At 37.9% G+C, this 14,712-nt stretch overlaps 1 protein-coding gene across 1 annotated transcript; it reads left to right on the top strand.

Moving 5' to 3' along the window:
- The first annotated feature begins 11,827 nt into the window (after window positions 1-11,827).
- Window positions 11,828-13,084, top strand: LOC147503237 (uncharacterized). The gene has a single exon (XM_086604750.1). It carries the CDS (start codon window positions 11,828-11,830, stop codon window positions 13,082-13,084), a length of 1,257 nt encoding a protein of 418 aa, XP_086460876.1.
- The last annotated feature ends 1,628 nt before the right edge of the window (window positions 13,085-14,712 follow it).

The raw sequence follows: 14,712 nt of genomic DNA, 5'->3' as shown, positions 1-14,712 counted from the left end.
TTCCATTTTAATTGTGGAAATCTTTGATGTATGGGGCATCGACTTCATGGGTCCATTTCCAAATTCACATGGCTTCCTATACATTCTAGTAGCAGTTGACTATGTGTCAAAATGGATTGAGGCATTGGCATGTCATGCTAATGATCATAAAACGGTCATTTTGTTCGTAAAAGAAAATATTTTCTCTCGATTTGGTGTTCCAAAAGCTATAATTAGTAATGGGGGAAAACATTTCTGCAATAATTTTTTTGAATCTTTAGTAAAAAAATATGGAGTCACGCACAAAGTGGCAACTCCGTATCATCCTCAAACCAGTGGTAAAGTAGAAGTTTCTAATAGAGAGATCAAATCCATTTTGGAAAAAACTGTCAATCCATCTAGAAAAGACTGGTCTCTACGATTATCTGATGCCTTGTGGGCATACAGAACAGCTTTTAAGACACCTATAGGGATGTCTCCTTATCGCCTCATTTTTGGAAAACCTTGTCATCTGCCAGTTGAACTTGAGCACCATGCTCATTTGTCGGTTGAACTTGAGCACCGTGCTCTATGGGCCATCAAAAGCCTCAATTATAATACTAACGCGGTAGGCGCGAAGAGAAAATTGTAGTTAAATGAGCTTGAGGAAATTCGGAGTGATGCCTATGATCTCTCAAAATCCTATAAAGCTAACATGAAAAGAGTGCATGACAAGCACATATTGAGAAAAGATTTCAAAGTGGGTCAAAAAGTTTTGTTGTACAACTCAAGATTACACATTTTCCAGGAAAATTAAAAGCTTCGATGGTGCGGTCCTTTCATCTTTGTCTCTGCATGTCACCCCTTATGGGGCTATTTCTTTGAAAAGCGAAAATGATGATGTGGAATTTCAAATAAATGGCCAGCGCCTTTAAACATTATCATGAGTTAAGCTCTCCGGATGTCGAAGAGACTCTTCTCAATGATCCGGTCTACATAGACTAATAGATTCGATGGTGTACTTCTTTCCATGTGTTTAAACAGAGAAAGTACGACATTTGGGTAGCCGGGCCCTCTTCTATTTTCTTTTCTAAACATCCCTAGAGTGTGTGGTTGCAAGCGCTTGAAACCATAGTCCACAAAACTCTACTTGGAACCGGAGTATAAATGTCTTACGATAATCGAGCAAGCGTGCCTCTAGGAAAACAATGGGTACCAAAAATTTCAACTCCTTCTTTCTCCTCCCTTTTCTATTCTCTTCCTCACGAACTCCAACTCATCATTTGGTCCAAATCTCACCCATCTTGAATAGGTAATGGTCGTAGTACTTTTTGCTTTCGAAAAGCGGCGGGTGAAAAGGATTGAAAAGGATAGGGTGGTGTATGAATCAAACTCCTTTACGTCGGTCTTGATCTTCTATCGAGATGAGCGGTATAAGGTATATTATTGTCGACACACCAGCTCGGCCAGGGATAAATTTTGTCGTCGTCCGTTGTTCCCCACAGGTTGGGATTCGTCTTGAGGATCGGCGTTAAAAGACTCACATTCGTCTTGAGGATCGGCGTTAACGGACTCACATTCGTCTTGAGGATCGGCGTAAAAGACTCAACATGTATATACTTCGTTTTTATTAGCACCAAGCATGGCCCAAAGAGAGTCGTGATATGCAACATCGGACATTTCCTAGTTCGTGCGGGCAATGGATTCCACCAGGCCAACCCGATCGGTTTTCTATGTGATCAGTATCAAGGGGTGGTTTGAGGCTATACCATATGTACTAAGGGTAATATTATTATTAGACCATTGCACATTGGTGGGGGATGAATACCGTCACGAACCCTAGGCCCCCAAAACATAAAGGTTAAGCCCGCGATCGGGTTGGATTGGGTTAAGCCCCGAGCCGACATGAAAGTTCCCCGAGTTAAGCTGTTGTGATGTGTTGTTTTATTTGAATTTTGCCGGTGTTGTTGACCGTTCCTCTCGACTTGTACATTTGTATATAAAAATTGTAAATAAATAAATACCAAAAAAAAAAAAAAAAAAGGTTTGAATGTGATTTTGTCATATTCCAGTGAATGGCATTTTTAATGCCGATCGTTTTGATATATCATTGTTTCAATTTGGAGTTAAAACGAATCGAAATTCCATGTTTGAAATTTCGAAAACTTCGGGATATAAGGGGAATTTCTGGAATTCATTTGGGTTTGGGCCAAAAATTGGACCTGACCCAAAATCACGGACCCATTTACAAAAACCCACACGCGGGGCACCCAAGCGTCCAACCCTCACATTTCTTCCCCCTCAAAATCCGGATCTTGGTCTCCCTCACACTCACCTCACGCACGCGACTAGACAGACCTGAATTCAACCCGCGCACGCGGGCTAAACTCCACCAATTCGAACCGCCTTCCTCTAGCACCATCTCCTCCATCACTCCTAGCAATTTCTACCCTCAGAAATTCAACTAGATCTTGCTATGGCAGCACGAAGGAGAATCACAGTTGAGAGAAATTTTGAAAATCTCTACAATTCCGGGATGTTTCATCCATTTTTCGATGAGCAAATTGCTAGTAGAGAGTGAAAATATCTCTTGCATCGAATTCCAGCTGTTTATTCCGAAGATTTGGTGTTGAAATTTTACAACAATGGAAGTTTCCGGGGTGATGAAATTTGGATTATGGCGGATGGGTTGGAACGTGAACTCACGCTGGAGTTAATATCGAATACAGCACGATTCCAATAAACTCTGATAGTCCGACCCTGTTGTTGTCAAAATATCTGACTACGAGGGACTTAATGTTTGACACGCTTCTCGAGGGAGAGTACAATAATGGCTCGAACTGCGTGTACTAGCACTCGCTCAGACGAAACCAACTAGCCGTCACTCAATGGCTGGCGTACAACGTCATTGGAACTTCAAAGACGTCTGACGTGAATAAGACATTCTTGCACCTGCTGTGGATCCTCCAGGAGAAGAAGAACACTTTCTGTATGGTCCATTTCCTGGGCCATATTCTTACAACCGCGTCAAACAGGTCAGCTCCTCTTCTGTACTTGTTACTCGGCTTATGCTTAACTTAGGGTTCGATCATTTACTCCTTTCATTCCAACAAGGTCTTTCGAGAATTTTGGAATTTTCGAGACTTGTGTTCTGGACCACTGGGACCCAGTAGCTAGAGATGATATTAAGCGTGATAACGTACCTCCTCCTCCCCCTTCACCACCCGACTATTTTAATGAAGCTACCATGCACTGAATCAACACTCCCATGGAAGCCTTGAGATACATGAACACTAGTATGCGCAGGATGTTTCTTCGTCAGGAAGAGATGCTTACTTCTCAAAATGACTTCCAGCAAGAAATGTGCAATCGCCAAGGCCGTTTCCAGAGAATGATGATGGCAAATCAGCGGCAATTCCAAGATCAATTGGTACAGTCTATAGGCCACATTCGGACCGGTCATTTCGGCCCGAGGAAGTTTCGTCATGGCCGACGATGTAGAAACCCAGGTTCATCTTCTGCTAACACGGAGGATTCCCAGTAGCTGTTTATTTCCCTTGGTTTAGAAATGACTATGTCATTTATTTCCCTTATGCATTGCATTTTTAGTTTTCTTGTGATAAAAATATTATATATCGGTTGATTTCTCATAATTTTGTATCTCCAGACGGTTTGAATGAGAAATTATTTATGTTATGCAATCATTGTACTTTCTAATATGTTAGTTTGTTCCTCGAAGCATTGGGCCTACTCTCAAAGCCCAACAGACTGATCCAAACGGTCAGAAGCCCAACGGTCAGATGTCCAACGGTCAGAAGCTAATTATAAATACAACTCTCCTTTTCCACCTTCACTCATCCCCTTCTCTCACTTTCCACACTTCACACACAAATTCTCATTTTCTTGATCATAATGAATCCAATCGAGCGATGGGAAAAGGAGCAACGCGAATGGGCTATCACAGTATTCGTGATAACAGTGTTTATCATTATTCTCCTCTCACTCATGCATAACATGATCCAGAACATCTAGATCTATGTAACCATTTTTTTTTCCGACTTTCATTTTGTATATTAGTATGGTGTGTTAAATAATTCTCACACATTTGTATGGGTTACGTATTAAATGGAGAAGTTTCGTATTAAATATTTGTGTATATTAGTTGTCTTTTCCTCTCTAAAAAAATAAATAAAAATAAATAAATAATAATAATAATAAAAAATAAATAAAAAATAAATAAAAAAATAAAAAAAATAAACAAACCATAACAAAGAAAGACCATCCAAAACTCACCAAATTAATTAATTGATACTCATGCTGTTCAGAGAAAATCGCGCACGCTACAAGGTACGCATAACATATGTCACACATGCAACTCGATTATTCTATCCATATGCTATTACTGAGGTCTGATAATCATTTCTGAAATTACGTGTAAGTCTAACTACCCTGTGAATCTTTCCTCCGTATTTTCTAACATTGAAACATCTCATTAATTGTTTTTGGAAATATGACATAACAAGACTTACTATGGATCCCCATTGTTGCTGTTCGTAATCACATGGGTCATTAACTACACTTGGAATCCAGATTGGTACAGACTCATAGATTGGCTATAAATCTCTTCTTTTTCAGCCATTCTCATTCAAACAATTCTCACTATCCTTCCCTCAGTAATACTACCAATGGATCAACCAAGAAAAATAATGCCTGAGAAAGACTACCTAAAAGTTTTGGAAGATGGCCGGTTTTATCCTTATTTTGACACCGAAATAATACGTCGGGGATGGACGCCTCTTCTATATCATTCAGCAGCTTGTTATTCCCAAGAATTGGTTTTGATGTTCTACCAATTTATAGAACCTGAGAATGGAAAATTCTACTTCAATGCTTATGGACGACGATTGGAATTGACTAGGGAAATTATCTCCGACATACTTCAAATACCAATGAATACCTAGGAGTGCTTTTTTCTAGAGTCATCATTTGATTCTATCAAAAGTTTACTAAGAGCTACCATATCTTATGGTGAAGTGGGAAATAGACATCATGTTGTTCTTCAGCGCTCTTTGAAATAGAATCAACGAGTCGTGCTCCACTGGTTGGGACACAATGTGATCGGTACATCTCACCAATTAGAAGTCACAAAGACTTAACTTCACCTACTTTGGATTTTGCAGACTCAAAGAGATGATTTTTGTCTAATCCAACACCTGCGGAGGCGTGATCACCGGGGAAAACAAGAAGGTCAGCACCTCTACCTCTACCCACTTTAGTCACGCAAATTATGATCGTTGGGGTTATCGATCATTTCTCCGAAACACCACTTCAAAGAGCACATATTAGCTGCGTCTCTCGAGACGGACTACTCCATTGGTTTTGGACTCGATACTTTGACGGATGGATGAGTAAGCGACCAAGCTCAAACCCTGACCGTTTCTTTGATGAAAATGCCATGCTAAAGTTTTTTAACCCCATGGAAGGCATTCAATTTCTTCATCACGGCATGCGGGAACTACATGCTCGTCAGAATATCATCATTACAACTCTTAAGGATTTCCAAGAACGTCAAGCAAAGAATGATGTTGAGCGGGGAGGAAATCTTGGAAAATCATTTCGGTCCTTGCAGAATCACTCTCCTTATGGAGAATCAAACTACACTCTCTGCCAGCCAAGGGGACATTCAGATGCAGCTCAGCCAACAAATGGAAGAACTAAACAGTCTGGTGCACGATATGCGTCTCCAATATCAACATAATAATCCATAATTTTCTATATTACTAAGTCAATAAATAAACAATCGTATATGTTATTACATTTTTCGTCGTATTATGAATTTTGTCTTACCTTTGTGTCTTCTTTTGTATGAAATGCTTAATAGGATTGTCATCATTTGCGTTGTGACTAATATAATTTAACATGTGCTTACAGGAGGGTCTATTATCTTACATACTCATTTATCCATCCAGTTTGCCTTTGTCGTTACCTATTTCTTTACTTCATCCACTATGGCATCTTCATCAATTGCATCTTCATCAAACATGGTATCTCCCAAACTCATTCCTGAGCAATCCTTTCAGTCTATGATGGATTCCAATACCTATGGCCATGTTTTCCGTGACTACATTACAAACATCGGGTGGTCTTCCCTAATTCTTCAACCTGACCAAACTTATTCTCCGAGTTTGGCTGCATACTTTTATGCTAATATGGAAGACACACCAGCATTCAACCATGCGTGTAAGTAGAAACCATGCACATGGTTTCTACTTACACGGGTTCACAATCCAAGTTGGTGACACACCTCACATCTTTTCTGAACAACAACTTGCCCTAACTTTGGATCTTCCATACCACGAACCTACTGCATCATGACATTACATCTATCATAATTCTTACCATTCTTTTCAGTGGCAAGCATTTCGCGGCACTTATGGTGATGGTCTTGAGATTAAAAGAGAAGGAAATGGCCATGTGCCATGGCGTGACATCACCATTCCATTAACAAGCATGACCATGAATATGGGGACTGCGATGTTATTTATTCTCCTGAACATTATGGGAGATTGGCATTTTTCTACTGCCAATGAGGCTGCCTGCATCGTCTTCAGTGCACTGGCTCAAGGTCATACATTATTTAACATTTTAGGTTGTGTTATCTCCAACCTGAAATGAGCTCGCACTTTTCAGGATCAGTATATACTTTTACCGGTCACCGCTTGCCGAATCATGAAGACACACTTCCCACAGTTTGCAGCTACTTTTCATGACTGGGTCAAGGTAGATTCTATGTGCCCGTCAAACAGAATCATTCGTTCATTGAGGTTTCGGAAATGGAAGCGTCCCGCTCGGTACCTGAGGCATGTTCGTTATTACCCGAAGGATGAAAATATGAAGAAACATTTGAGGAAATATGGAGACGAAGAATGGCCAGAAATTTGGCAGACTATTATCTTTTGGCGCGATGCTAAGGAAATGCATTTCCTTAAAGAGGACGCCAGACCTTCACATCCTGCTGGATGGTAAACTTGAGCTTGCCATTGTACATATATCTAGCTAAACCTTATGTTTGGTGTGCTATTGTTTTTCATGTTTCGTATGCTATTGTTTTTCATTATTTCATGTGCTATGTTTAGTGTGCTATTGAACATTTTATTATTCTTTCTGAATAATATATTATGTTCTCCAACCTTTCTGTTCCAGCAATCTAGCCCTAATTTTGCTCACAGTTCTCAGGTACTTTCTCTCTTTAATTATTGATACTTCGAGGACTAAGCATCATTCTGTTGGGGGTGCTTTAACCCTGTAGCAAATATTAGGCAAATTGTAACCTGTATATAGTTTTTATTTTCATGTTAATAATTGTACTTAGTGACAAAGTCTTGTTTCCTTTTCAATGATGAAAATTGTCTGGAAATCTCACATTAGTATCCGAATTAGGATTTGTTTTTAAGAAACTTAAGATAATACGTATGCAATAGTTTATACATCTTTTCATGAACATTCATGTACTGAGTATCATCGATTGTACATAGTAGTAAGTTTCTGGAACCAACGGTTAGTTACTTAAACTATAAATCCTGTGAGAATCTAACCAAAAACCTTGACATGAGTGATTTGTGTGTGATGACACAGAGGAGTAGTTTTCCCGATTAGAGAAAATCACGCATCTATTTACTTGATCACCACCCGAACTCTAGGCGAGAATTTAGGCCATCTTTGGATCGACATAGCTAAAAATTCTTACCTGTTACAAATTTTACCGCTAGTCACTCCACTGAACCTTTCATCAAACCTTTCACTTTCACAAAAAAAAAATAATAAATAAATAAATAAATAAAAATAAATAAATAAAAAAATCCTTACCCGTCTATTAAACCAAATAAAAGAACCTACCTAAGTGATGAGTATGAGAAATAGGATGAAATGTGGAAAGAATAAAGAGAAAGACTTGTCCCAAATAAAAGTCAGTTACTTGCTTCAGGAAGAAAAATAGAATCATGTTCTTAAGCCATCTAGAAAAAAAAAAAAAAAAATCCATTAGAGGCTTAAGAACAAGGTTGGAAAACTCAGTTAGAAGAAGGAAAGAAAACAAGGATTTCTCTAGTGTAAATATATGAAGACCCTATTCTCTCATACTCGTAAATTTTGATTATCCATTTCCATTTTCTTGTACACTATCACCTAAGCCCCACAATACCTAATAAAGACCTCTAGCTTAATTAGGAGTAGGGTGGTGTGATAATAAGTAGTATACGTGATTGATCAACATCGGCTCCTCGATTTGTCATTGAGATGTGAGGAAACGTGTGCCCACCTGACTTGGAGTTAACAAAACCTTGGCGGAAATTTTTGAGTGAAATTGCGTTTTGACACATACCTGTGAGAACCCATTTAGGTACACTCTCCAAAGGATTGAAACAACCCCGCTAGTACATTTCAATGAAAAGTTCACTGCATGCATGATCATATGTAGATGTTTTAATTATTGAATACATATTAACTTGAGTTTCAAAGAAATCAATCCTCGTTCCTTGCTAAGGAGATGTATGGATATATGAGATTAATTTAGGAAACGAGTTTCTGTCACTGAGTCGTTGTAGTATAAATGAAGTTTGTGAGTATCTTCTCTGGAAAACTCTCACGAGGCTATAACTCGTCCACTAGGGAAATCCTAGTGGTTTAAGGCCTTGTTGCATATGGTCAATCAATGCAACCGCACTCTGCTAAAACGAGAATTAGTTAGGACTACACATTTTTGGCCACTTATCTATTTTAATGTCTTTTCTTTGCATGAGGACAAGCAAAGTGCTGTTTGGGGGTAGTGTGATAAGCACCCAAAAGTGTATTATGAAACCCCGTTGAGACATATAAATTTGGTTAACTATGTGTTTAATAATCATGAAATAAATATGTTTTCATACTTTTTTGGTGTATTCAAGATAAACATGGAAATATGGTTTAAACCTGCGATAAAGTACAAGGAACGACATATATATGAATTCTTCCAAATCCACACAGAAGCATCAAACTTTCGAAGCTCCTACCTCTTGAATTAGGATTCCGAATGCGACAAGTGAGCTGCTCGCAGACAATCGTAGGCGATGAACTCTACGCATAGGCGGGGAAGTTGTAAAATTGCCCAAAGACCGGACCGCCATGGACTACACATAGGACCACTATCTTGGGCCCACAAGATTGGATGAGTCATCAATCATGGAGCATGTCAAGACAAAAATGACAAATTATTGGTGCAAAGTTGACACCTTGCATGTAATTAATTAGATTAGGTGTTAATAGTGAAAAAAAAGGCAAGGTGTCACTTTGTTTTAATGTGGTGGATAAAAATGAAGTAAATGTGGTTTGATGTTTCACATGGGAGGAAATAAGATGTATTTCATATGGAGAAGAAAACAAAACAAGGGGGGGGGGGACACTCCATTTACTCCCTTGACTTCTTTTCCTTACCTTGTATTATTTTAGTTCCTTAGCCATTTTTATTATTTAGTTTTGTTTTGGTAAGAAAAGCTTGTATAGTTTTAATGGAGGAAACTTTGGTTTTCTTCTAGTTGAAAATAAATCAAAAGCAAGTGAGTTAGATAATTAGTCTTCTTTTTCCTTTTTCTCTCTCTCTTTTTATACTTTCTAACTTGTAATCCTTCATCCCAAGGATCATGAGCTAACTTCCCCTTGGGGAGTTAATCAAACTTATGTGAGGGAAAAATCTTTGTTGTTGGTTTGGTGGGTTATTTAGGAAGAACAACTAGACCTACACCCTATCCCAAAATGATAGTTGGTGTAGTGTCTAGTTAGGGATCAAAGTGATGAGCTTAGAGATAAGTCATTGTTTTGATTCCACTTGTTAGCATGTATGAGCTTAGAGATGAGCCATACATGTTAGGGATCAAGTTTTCTTCTATTAGACTTGTCTATGAGTTCTAGGAAGAATAAAATAAACTTATTAAAATCAACAACAAAAGTTAACTTCACATGAGGAGGATTAACTCTCCATATTTTCTTTTTAGTAAATCGTATTGTGTTTAGTTGCATTCACTTAAAACTTAATTTTTTTATGTTTGTGTAGAAAAGAAACCTAGTATTAGTATTTAAACTTACTCACTAGTTCCCTAAGAGTAAAAACCAAGTTGTAGTTGTCCTAGGCTTTAGGTTAGATCGAATCTTTACTCCAACTATATGAACACGAAATTTTATGAGTAAGGAAACTTTGAAATTGCACTTTTGTCAAAATTAGAAGAGACAATCTCTAACGTAGTAAAAGTGGATATCAATATGGAATATTCAAAATGAACAGGGACCATCGGTATTGGGACACAATGAGGTTACATAGGTTATCTTGCAATACTACAAGAGGCTCCTTGGTTCATCGTCTGATATGATAACTGATTCTGACTTCTTCAACTCCTTACAAGTTAAAGGTGTGATACAGAGCTCTCAGTACATGGCATTGGAATAAGATATTGCTAATGAAGAGATCAGAGCTGCCTTATTTGATATAAATGATACATTAGCTCCCAGACCAGATGGTTTTAACTCATTTTTCTTCAAAAGCTGCTGGGAGATTATAGGTATGGATTTTATTAATGCTATAAAAAATGCCTTCCATACTTACAATATCCTGAGGTATTAACTCAATATTTCTTTGTCTTATCCCTAAGACTAAGAACCATCTAAAGTTGAAGACTATATGCCCATTGCTCTCTGTAATGTCATCTACAAGTGTGTCGAAAGTGATTACTAATCGTCTCAAGCTTGTGATTAATGATCTTGTATATTCTAACCAATTTGCTTTCATCCCTGGTAGAATGATCCGAGATAACATTTTGCTTTCCCATAAATTATTGAGAGGGTATGACAGGAAATATGGCACGCCGCACTGCTTAGTTAAGCTTGACATAAAAAAAGCTTATGATATGGTGAGCTGGGATTGCTATAAAGGCCATGTTGGTCAGATTCAACATTCCAGTGATCTTGAGGAACTAGATAGAGATGTGTGTTGCCACTCTATCTTTTTCAGTGCTTATTAATGGAGCCCTGGAGGGGTTTTTACTAGGTGCCAGAGGTTTGAGGCAAGGCGACCCTATTTCTCTGTATCTATTTGTCCTTGTGATGGAGATTCTGACTTGCATCCTAAAGGAAAGTCTGAATTCCAAAAAGATCAAATACCACTCCAAATGTAAAAATAGCCAACTATCACACCTTGCCTTTGCTGATGATCTATTGATTTTCTATAGGGGTGACATTGAATCTATCTCAGCACTAAAAGATGGGTTACTTGAGTTTGGGCTTGCTACTGGCCTGCAGATTAACACTCATAAAACTTCTATTCTTATAGGTGCCTTGAATCAACAAGGTAGTACTACTGTAGCACAGATTCTTGGAATGCAGCTCATTAAACCCCCTGTGAGATATCTTGGCCTTCTCCTCATCTCGGCTAGATTATGTATTAGGGAATGTCAACCACTTATAGAAAAGGTAACTTCCAGAATTACAAATTGGAAATCAAGGTTCTTGTCTCACACAGGAAGACTTCAACTTATTCATTTAGTACTCATGTCTTTTCAGACCTTTTGGTCCATAACTTCTATTCTTCCAAAAGCTTGTTTAAAGAGTGTGGAGAAAATATGTGCGAAGTTTCTATGGAGTGGTGTTGCAATGAAAAAAACAATTCGTCAAGCAAGCTTTAGTACCATCAATAAGCTTAAAGATGAAGGAGGGCTTGGCATTTTGAATCTTGAGTGTTTGAATAGAGGTGCATATTGTGGTTTGGTTCATAAGATTGCATCGAAGGATGACAGTGTATAGGTACAGTGGACCTGGTTAACATCTGAAGAACAAGTTCTTCTAGACAATGCAAGTGCCACGAGACTACTCATGGACATGGAGAAATGTGCTTCAAGCTAGAGTTGATGCTAGAAAACTGATTCAATATAGCATAGCAAATGGAGAAGGTACTCTACTATGGTATGACTTATGGTGTGTTGCTACTCCTCTCCTTGAAAATCCAGTCGCTATAGCAGAATGGCAATTCCCTCTTGATACCATGGTCAGTCGTATCATCTATAATGGAGAATGGTCTAGTGTTGTACATAATATGCAGAATCCCCTTCTGAAGAAACAAATACTTGAGGTGTGCATTAACCGAAATCTGGAGCATGACAGAGTTATATGGCTGCCACACCAATTTGGACAGTTTACATCAATTAGTGCATACATGGGACTGAGATCAGTGAGACTAAAGGTGAAATGGAGCAGTTTGGTTTGGGGAAAATGGCTGATTCCTAAACACTCATTCACTTGCTGGCAACTATTCTCTAATATTCTGTCTACTCAAGACAAGTTATTGCAAAAGAAAATTTTCTCTCCTTCATCTTGCTGCCTTTGTAATCAGAGTCAGAAATTCTCTAAACATATATTCTTTGAGTGTGAGTACTCTAAAGAATTGTGGGAAGGCATCAAGCAGTCATTAAGCATCTCTACTGACACTAGAAACACTAATAGAGAATGGTCGTCGATTATTAGAATATGTGGATGTTCTCGAAAAATTTATGTAGTGTACAAAGTGTATGTCTATGCTGGAATTGATGCGATATGGAAAGAATGCAATGCAAGACGTTTGGAGAATAACAAAAAACCAATGGCAGTGGTTTTTGCCAAGTTACGCAGAGAATTGAAATGCTACATAAAGCTTATTCTCCCAGAGTTGACTAATGAAGCTGATACTGGACGACTACTTGGAGCCATTGGTGTCCAAGTGCAACTCAGAACTCCAGTTTACAAGCAGTGCAATTGGAGTTATCCTGAAGCAAGCAAGGCTAAGTTGAACGTAGATGGAGTAGTGGCAGCAAATGGAGATGGTCATGGAGGTATCATTAGAGATGAACTTGGGAATGTAATCTCTGGTTTTACTAGTAGTGGTGGATTGGATTCAGTCATTTATCAGGAACTCAAGGACATTGAAGTTGGTCTTATTCTTTGTACAAGACTGCATCTCAAACATGTGCAAGTGGAAACTGATTCGATGAGAGCTATTCAAGCTATCAATAAGCTTGAAAATCCTCCATGGTATTTTGAGGATCTGGTTATGGTTATATATTCCCTTGTGTAGACATTCGGTTATGTTTCCTTTACTCATGTATTCAGGGAATGTAATAGGGTTGCAAACTATTTGGCAGGGCTCTGTCAGAGAGATTGTAACTTTTGTAGTTTTTTGAGTCCCCCACTAGATTATAAGTTAACTGTAATAGTGGAGGAAGATGCTTTTGGAAAAATGTACAATAGAGTTTAATTATAATATAGGTGAGGGGCTGCCTAACCCTAGCTTACTTTTGGGGAAAAAAAAACATATACAGCATTTCAGAAGACATAATATTATTGGAATTTTTAGCCTTCAGCCTTCCATATGTAGTTAAGATTCCCTCCATGACAGAATACACCAAGACATACGTTGGTGGTGTAGTATACTGATAAGAGCCCAAAATTGTAGTTTTAACCCCTTAACAATAATACTTTTAGACCAATTATGCGAGTAATAAATAAGAGTTAATGCTGATTAAGTGTTTTTATGTATTTCAGGCATTAGAGTCGATTATGTGCAGAAATGTGTCACTTTTGCGAGATAAGAGAGCAAGGGTTGGTTGCTAAGGAGTTCTGTGATTAAAGGCCAAGATTCAAGGAGAAAAAAAGCCTTTAAAAAGCCCGGTCAAAGGTCAAAGTCAACATGGGCAGGAACAACGCACAAAAGTCACCAAAACTTCCGAAGACCATATATTTGGACTTAGACCTCGGAATTGGGCCTACCTTATGTCAAAATGACTAGATCGGAAAGAGCTTTCCAATGTTCCAAGCCTTGACAAAATCAGAGGAGCAAAAGTAGATGAAAAGTTTATTAAAGAGAAATCCGGTGAAAAGGGCTCTGTGGACTGAAGAGATTGGGTTTTGGGCTATATTTTCCGGCCCAAAACATGGCTCCTCAACCCATGCACGAAAATGTGGATCTAGTCTCCTCCATTTCAACACACAAGACTTAACTCTTAAGAATTCTAGTTGGTAGGTAGCCATTAGAGAATAGTTTTAGATCTAGTTTTCTCTCCATTAATTAGTTTTCATATCTTGTTTTAGATCTAGTTTTACTTTTCAATTAATTAGTGTTAGAACAAGTAGATTATTATTTTAGAATCAAATATTAGTTCATAATAAAGTATTCAATTTCATTCCAATTTAGTTTATTGATTAAATTCTTGTTTAAGTTTTAGTTGTTTCAAATTCATAAATTAGGTTGTCTTCAATTGATAATTAGTTAAATCATAATTATAGTTCTAATTAGTTTTAAATCTTGTTTTAATTCAATTGGAAATGATAGTTTAATGACTCTAGGCTAAACCTCCATTAGAGGGGGTTGAATAAGCCTTGATGAAAGCTTGATTGTTATTAGCGTAGAATAGTCGTAATTTTCCATACCAATCTAGAAAGTAATTAGTTCACCATGAGAATGGGTTTGATTGCTTCACATGCTAGATATTAGTTGGTAGAGATTACCATGAATAACTAGGGATTAGGAAGAACCAATTGATATGTGAAAGCATTGCAATTCCGATTACGATGAATCTTCACTAGTTAAGTCGAGTTAATATGGAATCAATCCCCCCTAATTCTTTATCTAGTATCAATTTAGCATTTTGTAGTTGAATTATCGTATCTTGTTAGTATAATTCCCATCGTAGTATAAATTCCATC

Source organism: Coptis chinensis, chromosome 4 (assembly GCF_015680905.1).
Source record: "Coptis chinensis isolate HL-2020 chromosome 4, ASM1568090v1, whole genome shotgun sequence".
Classification (NCBI taxonomy): Eukaryota; Viridiplantae; Streptophyta; class Magnoliopsida; order Ranunculales; family Ranunculaceae; genus Coptis; species Coptis chinensis.
Note: the sequence above shows the minus strand (reverse complement) of the source record. Positions and strands in the feature narration are given on the sequence as shown.

What these genes read in the sequence shown, in the direction of transcription:
- LOC147503237 (XM_086604750.1), top strand. Translation starts at nt 11,828, where the DNA reads ATGCAAGTGCCACGAGACTACTCATGGACATGGAGAAATGTGCTTCAA.